This window comes from Eleginops maclovinus, chromosome 3, assembly GCF_036324505.1.
Source record: "Eleginops maclovinus isolate JMC-PN-2008 ecotype Puerto Natales chromosome 3, JC_Emac_rtc_rv5, whole genome shotgun sequence".
NCBI classification, from domain to species: domain Eukaryota; kingdom Metazoa; phylum Chordata; class Actinopteri; order Perciformes; family Eleginopidae; genus Eleginops; species Eleginops maclovinus.
In genome coordinates this window covers 21,051,354-21,066,982 of record NC_086351.1, presented here as the reverse complement: position 1 = coordinate 21,066,982, position 15,629 = coordinate 21,051,354, and the positions used below count along the sequence as shown (strand labels likewise).

General features: G+C 41.3%; 2 protein-coding genes and 1 long non-coding RNA gene across 3 annotated transcripts in view; 2 read left to right on the top strand and 1 right to left on the bottom strand.

Moving 5' to 3' along the window:
• Positions 1 to 6,796, top strand: part of LOC134862067 (furin-like protease kpc-1) — a 181,542-nt gene extending 174,746 nt beyond the window's left edge. Inside the window, exons 19-20 of the mRNA XM_063879750.1 lie at positions 4,171 to 4,248; positions 4,630 to 6,796. Coding sequence (XP_063735820.1) covers positions 4,171 to 4,248; positions 4,630 to 4,854 — 303 coding nt within the window. The 3' untranslated portion in view covers positions 4,855 to 6,796. The remainder of the gene's footprint in view (positions 1 to 4,170; positions 4,249 to 4,629) is intronic.
• The window catches only part of LOC134862068 (uncharacterized), a 15,475-nt gene extending 2,978 nt beyond the window's left edge, over positions 1 to 12,497 (bottom strand). The window contains exons 1-2 of the long non-coding RNA XR_010165460.1: positions 12,438 to 12,497; positions 4,748 to 4,836 (exon numbers count right to left, since the gene is read on the bottom strand). This is a non-coding gene — a long non-coding RNA (uncharacterized LOC134862068). The remainder of the gene's footprint in view (positions 1 to 4,747; positions 4,837 to 12,437) is intronic.
• A 243-nt stretch (positions 12,498 to 12,740) lies between these two features.
• On the top strand, positions 12,741 to 15,393 carry pou3f2b (POU class 3 homeobox 2b). The gene has a single exon (XM_063879594.1). It carries the CDS (start codon positions 12,756 to 12,758, stop codon positions 13,896 to 13,898), a length of 1,143 nt encoding a protein of 380 aa, XP_063735664.1. The 5' UTR covers positions 12,741 to 12,755; the 3' UTR covers positions 13,899 to 15,393.
• Positions 15,394 to 15,629: the final 236 nt, after the last annotated feature.

Here is a 15,629-nt window from a genome sequence, read left to right as displayed (position 1 = left end):
TGAAATAAACTAAATCATTGTACACATTCAGCATGTAGAATAAGACAACTTCTTCAGCTTAGGCTAATGTAGAACATACCATATTTAAAGTATGCGATCTGTTCAAGCGATGCTGAAAAATGTATCCCACTTTGATGTTGTCCCTGAAACAATCCTGAAAATAGGAACAACCAGGGCAAATCTGACCTATTTCACAAGATGCAAAACAATGTTTTCCTGTAATTATATTTCTAAAGTTGAAAGAATGTGTGAATGCCTACACTTAACAATCGTTGCAAGTAGCAACTTTGCTGTACATTTAGGACACTTAAAAAAACTCTAATTGCATACATATTTGTTCTTGGAATTGGCTTTGTTAAACGTCCTGTCTCATACTTATATCATCTGATCAGCCTTTCAAATCTGAGGAAAGGCTCATTTCTGGCTGAAGCTGGTGTTTCATTTTGAAGCCTATATACGGTGGCAGATGGGTGCAAACACAGTTCAACAGCACAACACAATTCCATTATGAGAAACGCGCTGCATTTTTTAAAATGATGCACTTTATAAAAACACAAATATTCCAAAACACATGGAAATTAAATATTTGTTGTGCTTGTTGCAGCATTTTTTATTTGCAGACGTGTGTATTTGCAGCGTCGTTCTAATGCTGTGCTTTTAGTAAATGCTACACATGTTTAACCAAGTTGGTGAATGTTTTCTAAATGATGCACATATGTTGTTAAGTTGGTGAAGATGTTGCATATGTTTTGGCACATTTGTATTTTTATATTTGCAATGCTTTCAGCAGTTTCTCCTAATGGAAATATGTTGGGCTGTTGTAACGCATTTGCACTTGTTGGCTACCGTATTTATCTGCCTAAAACGTGCATATATCATTGTGCATCTGTACTACCGAATCATCATTCGGCACAGTGTCTGAACGGAATCAAATATAATTCTCTCTTTAGACTAATAATTCATTATCTTGCTACAATCATCAAAGCCTTCTATCTGTGTCCTTTACGCTGCACTGAGGCCAATTACAGCTCTGACAAAAGTGTGCAGCTTGGACAACAGGTCTCTGTGTGTGTGTGTGTGTGTGTGTGTGTGTGTGTGTGTGTGTGTGTGTGTGTGTGTGTGTGTGTGTGTGTGTGTGTGTGTGTGTGTGTGTGTGTGTGTGTGTGTGTGTGTGTGTGTGTGTTTTGCTACTTGACATGTCCTTGCAGGGGAACACGCTCCGCAGGCCTGTAGATGAGTTTTGAGACGGTTTTATAGGAGGAAACAACGAGGCCTGACAACGTCTTTACCCCGAGTTCCTCCCCTAGAGGCAGATCTGAATGGATCGTAGAAGCAAGGAGGAGAAATAAATTGGAGAAAAGGATAAATCGATGCTTGGCGGAGAGGCAAACAGACCTTCCAACCCCCAGCCCAGACACACACATACAAACAAGTACCACGGCGTGGCTTTTTTTTTTTTTGTTCCTTGGGCTGTATTGGATTGGTATGCACAGCCGAGGAGAGAGACGCTCAGAAAAAGACTTGGCCTACAAATGATGTCCTTTGTTTGATCCACTAGGTTGGGGGGGAGGTTTGTGGGTGGGTGGATGGGGAGGGTTGTCCCACGGAGATGGTGGAAGGGCTGGGAAACAAACATCTCTGTCTGTGAGCCTCGCTTCCCCTCACTTACAGCCTCTCATCTGAGGGAGGAGAGGGATCAGCTGCTGTCACCTGTTTGTGCTGATGACTTAGAGGACAGAGAGGATATGGTGGAGGCGTGTGTGCATTATATGCTAAATCTGCCAATCTGAAGGATATTAACACTTTATTAGAACTTGAGTCTTTTTTTCTTTGCTTTTTTTTTTTTGGTCATCATTTCTATGAGAGGTAAATAAAACTGTGCTTCCTGAGGTTATTGCTGAGATATGGGAACAGTGACATCTATAAAAATTGAGCAAATCAGACAATCAAAACAAAAAAAATGACTTCCTATATTGTAGTTGACGGCTAGTTAAGGCCTTTTGCAACAGCATTTGTGTAGGCTCATCCTAGATTTAATTTGCCAACTCTTCTGCTAAATATATATACGTCGGGTCAGATTCCAATTCAATTATCTTATCAGACTTAATGTAAAATGCTAATTTAACTGAACTGTTCATGAGGAGGTGCATTTCCATGATGTGTCATCATTACAATGAATGCTTTATTAGGCTGCCTGTTCCACTACGTTTCTGAGGAAGCTTAATTCTATATGAGCTATAGATAGAAGCTCTATGAATGTCTGTTATCGGTCCACACTTAGTCTTTAATATCTTAACTATGGGGATGGATGGCCATAAAACATTTTTTTGTTATTCATGGTCCACAGAGGATGAGCCCTACTGATTTAGGTGTTCCCTGTTTTTTCCTCTGAGCCACTAATAGCTCTGATGTTTCATTCATACTCAACAGATTGAAAAATATTCAGGGAATTTAATGCTTTAACCTAAAAAACCTGTTATATTCCGTAATTGAATGGTCTATAACTTACTTCTGCCCAGTAAATGTGCATGAAGCCCTAATGACATTTTATTTTTTGCAATTTTCTAACATTTGGGAAAGCTTACATATTGAAGCAGATATACATAGCATTGCAGTCACTTCAGTTCTGAGCTACTTGAAATGAATTGTATCAACTGCACATTGTGTTATGAGCTAATTATGAGATGTTGTGGTGATCATGTTAAACCTTACTGAAGAACAACGTGTTAGCATTGTCTTTGTAAGCATTTTTGGATGTCAACGTTAGTATTTAGCTCAAAGCAATACTATAGCATCACTAAGCTTCTAGCAGTGCTGATTGTTGCTGATTTTGAAACCTATTTAGACTCTAAACTCACTGAGGATAATACATTATAATTCCTAAGTCCTAACGTGTGTTTCCCCTGTGAAGACAAGCAGACAAGCTCTACTACATGACTCATACAACAGGACTGTACTACTGCTCATTAAAGTGGTTCTACAGAACAATTTCAATCTCAAAACAGATTTAAAATGTGATTCAATCAAACTTCAACCTAAACTCTAATGACTCATGCTCCAGTTTTTGCACCATCACTGCTCACTCCACTCCATATTTCTATTTATCATACTTCGGAGTAATACACTATTCTCAGCTCTTCGCCAGCGACAGCATACGATGCCATTTATTTTAGCTTGGGAGTTCTCTTTTCGCTCCATGTCTTTTTATAGTTTTGCTGTTCATACTGTACTCCCCGCTGTGCTTCTATTTTCATGAATGCTGTGAGAAATAATTGAAAGAGCCGTGTATGGTGCCGTCTGTTTCTGCGCTCCCACTTCCTCATGCCTTGTAAATACTGTATTAGTGAAGCCCCCGCTGTAAGCTGCCGGCTTGGGTTTCCTCACAACTCAGAGACGTCAACACTAACTGAAAACTTGAGCCAAGATCAAATCGTAACCAGAGTCTGAGACGTCGCTCCCGTGGACAGAGCCAGTTTTCGATTGACTACAAATTTAGCTTGCTGTCCCTGTCTTTTTTCCTTGAGAAAACAGGATTTAATCACATTTCTTGTGGTGATGACTTTTTTATTTTTTACTCACAACATCCATAAGGACGGGGGAAAAGATGTCAAAGGACTCACAACCCCTGCTGCAAGTGGCGCTGGTGTGAAGTGCAACAGACGGAGGATCTCGAGGAGTCTATAAATAAATCGTGGTCTATTAGAATAAGATCAAAGGGTCACTGCACGTATTCTACACATTTATGTACATTTCAGTTTACTAGTGATAAATTGTACCACTCAGCCAAGCAAACTGTTGCTGTGTGAGAAAACCACCTGTGATGATGTTATGAGGTTTGGAATAAAGATGTCCATTTTGTTAACAGAAAGACTACAAATAAATAAACTGGGGACATCGAGTCTGTTGTAAAAAGGATTGTATTGGCTGCATTATGGGAAATGTAGTACCCAGCATTTATAGAGATTGCACTCTTACTGTGTTATAAAAGTCACCTTATCTCTGCCTCTGCTACTTAGATTTTAGCTAACGTTTTTTTAAAGCTGTCCCTTGTGACTGAAATTGTAAATGACTCAGGAAGTAATTCACATTGTTAGAAGAAAATGTGATCTTTTTATATATATCCTATCTTATTATTTATTTGTCATTAACACAAAATATCTGTTCCAACAGATGTTGAAGATTCCTGGAGACTCAGTGTTGGATGAGCAAACCCTCAGAAAGCTCCTGAAGTCCAGTATGGCTTTCCAGGTAAGATGCAGCACCACACATCAAGATACCGGCAAGTGGATAGCTAACTAAGTTCTTATTCACAGAATAAGCTTCACGAAATGTGCCTCTGCATTTCAAATTTTTTTACATGTAGCAACGATTGTGTTCAACTATTTACTATTTTGATCATTGAATTATCATCAAATACATTTTTATTTATCGGATAACAGCAGATATTTAAGTTTTTCAGCCTCTCAGAGACTACTATTTCCTGCTATTATCTGTTTATATAGTATTTAACTGAATATGTTGGGGGTTTTAGACTGAAGGTTGTAGCCTTAGTGTATTAACTGCATGTGTCCAAGTGTAGTTCCTTTCAGTTAAGTTTTCTTATGTCATACACTCATGTTTATCCAACAGTTACATCAGACAGATGTGGCACAGAAGTCTTCCACGGGGTCAGAACCTGCTGTTGTGAAGGAGCTTCATGAGACAAAGAACATCATGGAGTATTTGGATCGAGTGAAAAGGTCCTTACCCTTACGAACTCTCCGGGATATCACTAACTCTCTTCAGATCCAGGAGTGGCAGAAAGACGGGGGAAGGCTCAGGGCAGCAGGCGGCAAACTGGAGAGACAAACATGACCCACAGTTTAATAAAGACTGTTGTTTCCACAGTGTAACAAGCCAACTGATCATGAATCAATTCCATGGACAGCACTTTGACTGTGTGGCCTCACTGTCTGCACAGATTATTTATTGTGGATTCTTATCTTGGCTTTAAAACTCAATCCCTCCCCAAAAGAAACACACACAGTCGTATAAATCCTTCCCCCAAAAACAAATCGTCTCAGGAGCAGCTTTCATGAGCTTTGGGATGTTGCAAAGGTTAGAGAAAGGTATGTTTGTCTTTTTCCACTTCATTGAAGGGTGAATTCAGCTCAGCGCAATAAGAAATGGATTACCCATTCATTAAAGGGGCTGTGTCACTCCTCATTGAGTTGGACAAATAGCAAATTAATTTCTAAGCGCCTAATTTCTCTCTGTTCTCCGCTGAATTTCCGATAGCGTCGAATTACCGATCACAGCCATGTGAACTCCCTCAACTTTTTATCAATTCATTAAAAATGTGCCACGGCGGAGGAAACTCTCTCTCTCTCTCATTGCTGCATGCTTCCTTTACCAGCACAACACAAACAGAAATCAACCCAAGTGTTTAATTGAAATTAGGAGACGAAAAACACCCAAAACAATTACAGAAAAAAAGTTACTTTGGAGCAATTTCAAAACTTTTTTACTGTTGTATCTCAAATACAGAGATGTTTTCCCCAGTCAAGTGCAGGTTTGTAGGTTATGGTGTTTTGTAAAGTATAGCAGTAGTGTATTGACAGGCCGGTATTGATGTTTCAATTAGAGCAGCGTTACATAGTGCCGCAGCATGGTAACACGGTGCGTCTCCTGCCATCTGCTCTGCCTCTACGTCTGACGAACGAGGCACGTGGGGCTAATCGAGCCGCACATGAGCAATGGGGCCGAGAGATCTATCACACACACACATCTTACATACGCACGTCCTTATGCAGAAAAATGGGTGGATGGGAGGAGGTTAGGGGGGGTGAGGGAGAGCTCCTCAGCCCTGCTGTTTAAACAGCCTTCAGAAAGAGCCTGTGATTCCTCCCCCTTTTCTCCTTTTCCTCACATGTGCTACAGGAGCAGCCAGCAGGTTATTTCACTGACAAGGAAGCAGGCAAACACACCAGATGCATGAGTTGAAATTCATCAAAAGCTCATCTGACGGAAAGAACAAAAAAAAAACGGCTTCTGCCAGCTTCCCTCGTGCTGGGACGGTCTGAAATAACAGTGTGCATTATGCCTGCCGTTATTGCCTGCCAAACCACACGAATCAAAGACCTCATTGTGTGGATTACCTCGTTAATCTGTTGATGCCATTGAGTGGTATTGCAGGTGTTAATGTGCCAGGTTTTTTTCCTTTTATTAGGGAGGTGTAACGTTAGGTTGGTAATCTGCTTTAAATGCTTTCTAGGGGAACGAGACACGCTGAAAGCCAGCCAACAGAACTCTGCTGTGGAGGAGAGCTCTCTCTTAATGCAGGGGCCTGACTGACTGATGCCAGCGGGGACCAGCCAGTGAGCTACACGCCCCACGCCACTTGTTGAAATATATGACTGTATGAATAATGAAAGAGGACGAGGGAAGTGATATTGCGAAAGCAGTCCCACGATGACATCCATCACAGAAAACCTTCTTCTTCCTGGTTCCTCCTGCACAGAGTCTCTTTGGAGGAGCGAGCCAAAGCTCGCCTCGTTTGGAGGTGAACTCCTAAACCAAGAGAGATAGAGATAAAGAGAAAGACAGAAGGAAAAAGGGGACAGAGAGAGAGGTAATCCTCCCTTTTTTCTGCTCCCCAGGGTGGTCTCTTCATCCAGGGCCTCAAAGAGGGACAGAATACACCTCCCCGCTACAATGGAGGGGACCCACAGGGGCTGTTGCTATCAGTGTGTGTGTGTGTGTGTGTGTGTGTGTGTGTGTGTGTGTGTGTGTGTGTGTGTGTGTGTGTGTGTGTGTGTGTGTGTGTGTGTGTGTGTGTGTGTGTGTGTGTGTGTGTGTGTGTGTGTGTGTGTGGGCGTGGGTGTGTGTGTGGGTGCAGCTTTAAGCAGGCCTTTGAGTGGCCTAATTGCATTGGAATACAGCAGTCTGAGAGCTGGCTCAGATCACGGCGGGCTGCTGGAGGGGTTAGCGCCCGCACCTCAACAGCCACACTCAGCAAAAGAAGAGCCGGCACAATGCACACAATTACTGCTCTCCCTCTCGTTAACTCTCTCCCCACTTTTTGTCCTCCCATGCTCTGCTCCTTCTCGCCCCCGTTTCTTAGCCTGCTCACCCTCTCTTGTTCCTACTCACTGTATTAATCCTCCCATACAGCCTGTCAATCTGCCTCTCTTTGATGCACACAATTACAGTAAGGATGAGAGGCGGCGGGTCGCCCCTCGTTATGTAAGACTCGAGACGAGCCTTATCAGGAATTATTGATATCTGGACAGCTCATCTGAAATAAAACCCCAACAACATGACATCTCTGTTATTACCCTGCAGCCATTGATCTCCTCTTGATGAGAAAGTATTGAATGTGCTGTATATATCTACAGTTTCACAACATACTTTTATTGCAAGATAACTTGAACAATATAATCTTATAGAATAAGATTAGTTTAGTTTTTTCTGATTTCTAACTGGTGTGAACCAAACAAGTCAAAGTTGTAGTTGATGCAAGGCAAGGACATTTCCACTTTGTCATGATTGTTCCCTAAAGATGAAGTGCAATAAACCAATAATGCTCCAAACGGGACTACTGTGTCTCATTGTGGCACTAAATGCTAAATTGGTAAACATCTTATTATACCTTATTGGATAATAACAGTCTATATATTGGAATGGTATTCAATGGAGGCATGAACATTGCCATGTATATAATAACAGATGAATCAAAAATGTTAATCTGCAAATATATTTGAATAATTAATAATTGTTTCTGTAAAATGTGCTTTTTTCTTCATCTTTGCTGACTACTGAATATCTTTTGATATGGCGACTGTTGATTGGAGAAAATAAGCAATTTAAAGGTCATCTCTGGACATGTTTTGAGATGTGCTTGGAATAATAATTTTTGTCCCAGACAAAAAAACAAATGTGTTTACCTCCTTTTAAAGTCTTGAATTGACTGCTACTCATTCTCCATCAATAGACAAATATAACAGCTCTGAATATGCATGTGTTTTATCCCAAAACTTTAACTATTAGACTCCAGATGTATGCTTTTACAGTGGAAAGTCAGTTCTCAGTGAGTGCACATTTGAGGTTTTCCCATCACTTTTGGAGGATTGGCTCCAAACCACTTGTGAGGTCAAAAAAATAATCTCTTACATCCCATGTTTTAAACTGAGTTGAGCTCATAGATCTTTTAACTTTAAATGGTATTGTGGTGTGAAACTCTTCACATACATTATCAGGCCAAGTAAAATTAAGTGTGTTAATGATGTTGCATTGAATTCTGGATAATTATTATTGGGAATTTTCCCTGGTTATATGTTGAAAATATGCATTGCTTGCAGCCAGACATGGAGGAATCTTTCAATGATGGTTTTACAGCATCACTAATGGGCTATATAACTGTGAGGGGTTAGGAAAGATATTTTTTGTATTGTATCTTCCTTCTGCAGTGGACAGTGGACAGTTTTTTGCATTGGTTAATACAGTCAGACAGCCGGTTTCCCTCCAGTCTGGACTCCACTGTCCTTGTCTTTAAATGGGGCTCAGTTGACTGTGTGTATGCGGAACACTCAACAATTTTAAAAACATATCATATTCAACCAGCCCCTCCTTTGATTTTCTTTATTACGCCAGCCGTGTCTTAATAAAATCTAATTATTTCCGCTCACAGGACGCTTTCTGCTGAGAAATTGGCAGAGGGGATGTGAGCTGATGTATGGGGAGACAGTCGCCTAATTAGAGCATTAGAAATTGAATCTTTACAGCACACGGGTCATATAATTATCCTACTGTTAATTTAACGCTTACATTCTCATGCTGTTCATTTTTATTCCCTTAAATGTAGTTTGGCAGCGGCCCTCTGCGCTCAGTGTTCCTACTGTAAGCGAGGAGGCACCATGGCCCCTATAACGTGGGCCCTTCTCAGTGATTGAATAACTGAGGACCCTGCAGTCCAAATAACAAGGCTAGCATCATTTATGCATTGTTAAGCCATGTAATTGAAACGAGCCATAGTTTGCATATTACACCATTAAAATAATGTGCTTTGCGTTTCTCCCAACACGACTATTTAAGCCTGTGTGGCGATGTGGTAATTCCTTGAATTACAGCCTAATTACCACAATGTTCTTTTGATTTGGACGATTTCTATGTTACGCCACAATAATGTTCAATATTACCAGAATGAATTACTAAGCCGTGCCTGGAAACTTTTCCTCGTATGACTTAAACCCTGGCAGTCTCATGTGCTATCAGTGCAGCTGGATTCACATCCATAAAGGGTTATTAGCCTATGAAATGAGACCCATTAAAGGCCCAATCAGTAATACTTAATTGAAGAGCTGGAGTTATACATGGAATATTCTCCACTGATCATTATAGGCCTTATTCAAATCAATGTTTACAGACTTTATTAATGCTAACAGAACAACAACATTAGAAAATATAGCTTATTAAAAAGACTTTTAATGGTTAACTTAAAGTCATACCAATTATCAATGTTATACTTAAAAAGTGTGGCTGCAAATTGTGCAATTTAAGCACAGATATAACAAACTGTGCTTTTAATAAACAAAGGATCCTTACATTTATTTCAGAATGATTACATTTACTCGGAGAATACATTGATAAAGTAAAAAGCAGTAATTCTACAGTGCATAAACAAAGAAACATCATAGAAACTACATTGAAAAGTGCTCATTCTGTACAACGGCCCATTTCAGAGTAATATATGTTAAATTATTCAATTATAATTATTGATGCATTATTGCATTCATTCATTTGAATACCTCTTACGTTGCATTGACTATACTTTTATATCTAAACTGCTGGGTAGCTTCTAAATCTCACAACAAATATCTTTTAACCACTAATAATAATAGTAGAACATTATATGCTGATTTATATTTATATAAGTAAGGTGAATATCCAAAGTATGTAAGGCACTTGTAAATGTAAGGGGGTTTAATAGGAATTTGCCTCTGAGATGAGGCGGAAGATGAAAGTGCAAGCACCTTAAAACTGTTATTAGGAAGAGTACTTGTCATGCTTTACCGTCCAACATTGTTAAATATTAACATCAGACTTTTAAAATGTCTATTTTGTCCACTAAAAGAGGCATTAAAACAAAAGAAAACCAACCTACACCAGGGAGCAAGCTAAACATCCAGCCCAGATCATACAAAGCAGGGGACAGAAAACATGAGTAATTATCACTTGCCCTTTGTATATTATTCACACAGCTCAGTCGATACACATGACGTGTGTCCTTGTGTGAACTTCCCGAATAAATTTACATTCCTTAGAATGAATTGTAAGTGTGCATAGTAGACTTTTTTTCAGTTTCTACTGCTATTTTGGTGAAAATATTTCTTTGATAATTGCTTTTTTTTATTGCCTTTTAATTTGGAGCTACTTTCCAAGTTATAAAATAAAATGTCTAATTACAGTTTCAGTCATTTGCATAGTTTAGAAATTAGAAATGTGGATGTTGAGGAAGTGCCTGCATTGATTTATTGGTTTAATTTGTGGCCAGTATCTATTACTATATTGCTTGTGGATTAAATTGTTACAGGCCATATAAATGCTTTTTAATTGCGTTTATACAGTAAGAATTATTAATTCCTTCTAGTATTCAAAATTAAGGCACTGTTTGGAATGTGAAACTTCTGCCAAGCCACATTCTGTTTGTATTTGTTCTCAGGGCAGTGTGAGGAGCAGCTTTGAGGACAGACATAATCTCTCTCATCTTTTTCACTTCTTCTCGTCCTTTCTCCCTCTTCTCAGGGCCCTGTGCTCTTTACCCCTCCCTCCTTTATCCCTGCGAAGGCTTTGTCCCCGCAGCAGAGAGCCTCTCTAAATAGAGGCCTTTAGATAGTCCAGGAACAGGGGAGAAGAGGGGGGAGGCAGCAATGACGCGACTGCTGTTGTTTCATTTACCTCTCCCTATGGCAACCAGCAGCGGCCGGCCAGGAATGTCCCCTCTCTGGACAAAGTCCTGGTCCCTGAAGCTGACACTGGAGGGACGACAGCTGGGGCGGGAGGGCCCTCGTTGCCCTGCCTGCTCTGCAAGGCCTGAGTCTGGACTTAATCCTCCTCTTCACAGCTCTCTTTTCTCACTTTACTGGAGGATGAGCTGCGAGAGAAGCTATTAACTCTAAAGCAGTTGTGTGTAAAACCTGAAGAATAAGTTGAAATCTCTTTTGAGAATGTAAGTAAGTCCTAAAAGGCTTTCAGCATGGACACTCTAAAGATCCTACCTTGATCCTTTACTGTGTTGCAATTTTAAAGCACATTAAATACATTTTTTAAAGAAGCCTATTGCATGTTTAAATGTCTTTAATGTCCTGCAAGCTATTTATAGAACCTCAATCTAAACTTCAACCCCCCCTTTCTCTGTGTGTAGCGTCCTCCCAGTGCATGCTGGTTAATTCACTTTACAGCCTGGTATGACACAATAGTGGATTTGTTTACTTTATGGCTGTAAAAATGTTAATCTGCGGACATATGAAACACATTACTGAGAAAAAAGTACTAACCTACACTTTTACAAACACTGATGAAGAAAGTAAAATGGCACTTTGTTTTGCATTCTAGCAAAATAATGTTTTAAAAAAATATAAAAGGAATTAAATGGAGAAATGCAATCCAGGTGTCAGTTTAAAAAAAAGAGTTAGACACAACTCAATTTAAACTACTAAACTTTTACTTGAAAGCTGTAGGGCAGAAAAAAGATTGTGAACAAATGAAGTTCAACACTTTCATTTTTAAGCAGAATTGAATCCAATTTTATTCCAAGGAAGATTTTTTTAAATAGATCAATTTTATTGAAACGTTTCTGAGCTTTTCTCCTTTACCAGATATTTTACATTTAGAAAACAAACTAGTTGTATTTCAGATGTATTTCTCATACAGTAACAATAAGACAGTCAACTTTATCAAATAAAATGTAATGTATTTTTATCTGTGAGCATGCATGTTGTTTAGGAACTTTTTAGTTTGTTTCCCAATTCCAGCGGAATTTAAGCTCAAAGGTAATTTGATAATTGAATGTCAGTTTACAAAAAGAGTATAAAAACCCTATCTCATACACACATATTAGTATGCAAACACTGTCTCAGCAGAAATGTTGCAACACTGCAGCCCTTTAGATACACTAAACTGCATGTTCCTCTCACAGAGACCTTGTCTATGAATAAGCAGATACATTGTATGTCAACAATCTTTGCTGATGTTTAATTTTACGAACACGTTTCCATAATCACATTTAATACCATAAATATGCAATAACAAATAGCAACAACATGTAAAGTCTACCTCATTAAACACACAGTATATCCTGCACAGCAGAGCTCCTGCATTCATCTGAGTCCCCTGGACCTCATCTCCCCTCAACCTAAGTCCTGATACCTGATTATCAAAGCAAATCTACTGTCTCTTACACTTGCTCTGCTGATCCCGGTGCTCCGTCTCCCCATGCTGCACTCCGGCTCTCCGCTTCCACGGGAGCCTCAACTCGCGCCTCTCCAACAAAGAGAGTAGTGTTTGCTGAGACTTCCCCGCAGCCAATCACCGCGTCGTTGCCCTTGGTAACCACGTCCATCATCCTATGAAGTCCAATGAGCGGCGGGGGCGTGTCGGAGTCCAGGTGCGCCTCGGCGTCCACTTGGCAGAGCGCCTGAGAGCCGCCTGTGGGCAGGAGAGGATCTGTCAAATGCGAGGTTCTTTTAGTAAGAGCGACCAGTCCGGCTCCGAGAGTCATGGCGACCGCAGCGTCTAACCACTACAGCATCCTCACCTCCAGCGCATCCATCGTGCACTCGGAGCCCGGCAACATGCAGCAAGCCACGGCGTACCGGGACGCGCAGAGCCTGTTGCAGAGCGACTACCCGCTGCAGAGCAACAACCACACGCTCAGCCACGCACACCAGTGGATAACAGCGCTGTCCCACGGAGACACAGCCCCGTGGTCCTCCAGCCCGCTCGGCACGGAGCAGGACATTAAACCCACAGTGCAGAGCGCCCGGGACGAGATGCACAACTCTAGCAACAACCTGCAGCACCAGTCCCGGCCGCCACACCTGGTGCACCAGACGCACGGGAACCACCACGACGGCCGGGCGTGGAGAACCACCACCGCGGCTCACATACCGAGCATGGCCACAACGAACGGCCAAAGCCTTATTTACTCCCAGCCGGGCTTCGGCGTCAACGGGCTGCTCCCGGGCAGCGCGCAGGGGATGCACCATCACAACCTAAGAGACAGTCACGAGGAGCACCACAGCCCGCATCTCAGCGACCACGGACACCCTGCGTCCCAGCATCAGCACCAGCACCGGTCGCAGAGCCACCACGACCACTCGGACGAGGATACGCCGACCTCGGACGACTTGGAGCAGTTTGCCAAGCAGTTCAAGCAGCGGAGGATCAAGCTGGGCTTCACGCAGGCGGACGTGGGACTCGCCCTGGGGACCCTGTACGGAAATGTGTTTTCCCAAACCACCATATGCAGGTTTGAGGCCCTGCAGCTCAGCTTCAAAAACATGTGCAAGCTTAAGCCTCTGTTGAACAAGTGGTTGGAGGAGGCGGACTCCACCTCGGGCAGCCCGACGAGCCTGGACAAAATCGCTGCGCAGGGGAGGAAAAGGAAAAAACGGACTTCTATCGAGGTAAGCGTAAAGGGAGCTTTGGAGAGCCATTTTTTGAAGTCCCCTAAACCGGCAGCTTCGGAAATAATCGGTCTCGCGGACAGTCTGCACCTGGAGAAAGAAGTGGTCAGGGTTTGGTTTTGTAACAGGAGACAGAAGGAGAAACGCATGACCCCTCCCGGAGCTCTGCCGGGGAGCGAGGATGTGTACGGGGACACGCCGCCGCACCACGGGGTCCAGACCCCGGTCCAATGAACTCTGCTGGACCGCTGCTCCAGGACATGTTTACCCTTTTTATTTATCCCCAAGGTTATATATGAATCACTGAACTATGAGACGCTATAGTGGGTGTTTTATGTATAATAGATTGCAGTGACAATATCTGCAGTGAATATCTGAGAAATGGAAAATAAGTGAGGGGAGGACCGGACGTTTTTTCTTCCTCTCCAAGAGCTAAAGGAACATAAGCCTGTGTGGTGTTTTCCGAGGATACATGCCCAGCACTGTGACTCCAGTCGACGCAGTTTCAAGGTGTAGCCCCTATTGTGTATTGAAATTATACTTGACGAAAAAAAGGAGGGAGGGGAGGAGGGATACCTGCTTTTAGACGAGAAGCATAGCTGAATGGGTTCCATTTTTTTTATATATCAACTCACAACAACACGGTTTTTTTTTCCTGTGCGTAAAAGGGAAAGCAAAAGGCGTTTAGTTTTCTAGATCTAAATTGTGCGTCCAGCAGTGATGGTGATTTGTGGGTGGGTGGTGCAGGAGGGGGGTCAAAGGAGCTGCGTTAATGGAGTAAACTGGAGGCCATTAAAGGCTGCAGCCCCAGTCCAGTGGAGTCCAGCTGGGGGTGAGCATCGCCTAAGTCCCATCTGTCAGCCAGGCACCAGCACACAGTCGCAAAGCACTGCTTGGAAACATCCAGCTAGTTGTTCAGTGAAGTCAGGATTTAGTTATAAACACATATAATAATTATTATAATTATTGTTATTGTTATTATTACAGTTGTGCAGCTCACTGGCTAAACTCCTTAATAACTGGCTGCAGTGATTATTAAAAGTGTGTGACCTCTGTCATGAGTCAGACAGCAGTGTAAACAAAAGGTCCATGATATAGTTTCACAAAACAAGCGTTAAATAATATCCCCCCCCCCCCCCCTCAGATTTCAGGAAGGGCTCCGTGTCGACTGATTGGATTATCTGGCACTTTTCCACAACATGATGGGCTATAGATATTTACAAAAATATTAGGTCACCAACTCTCACAGAACATTTGGATCCACTTTTGTAAATATTGTATAACTTTAAAAGTCATGGTTTCATCCCTTTTTTTCTTCACTGGGGCACTTTTTTGGATTGATGTTGTCAACAACAAACAGGTCTCGTCATATAGCCTACCTACTGCCTTGTATGTGTGTGTTATTTAACGTTCATTTTGTTGCCGAAATTATGCTCGTTTAAAGTTTGATATTTTCTTTGTGGCGCATTTTATTTCCAGTCGTCAGATTTGTTTTATTCATGTGAAATCGATTTAATTTGTTTAAATCTCTAAGGAGTTCTGTTTTGCCATTTGATGTCCGCTCTGAAATTACATTAGGTTGTGTTTCCAATCAAAATATAGTGCTTTGAGGACTTCATTCTGAAGAATCGATTACAATGTTCTAAAGGATTATCCAACATGAATCAGACGTAGATGATAAAAACGGAGATGGTTAGTGTATTAAAAAAGAAAAAAGAAATAATAATAAGGCCTTTAGATTTTCTCCCAGAACACATTTTGTGACATTCCAAAAAATAGCAGCATATGATCAAAATTATTATTATTATTGTTATTATTATTATTATTATTATTATTTTTATTTTTATTTTTATTCACAAGGTGTTATTCTAATTGTCTTGTAAGGTCGTTGCCATGCATTTCACTTCAGCCATTTTGTTCATCTTCGTCTTTGTTGCTTTCTTTTTTACATGGGGGGAGAAATTG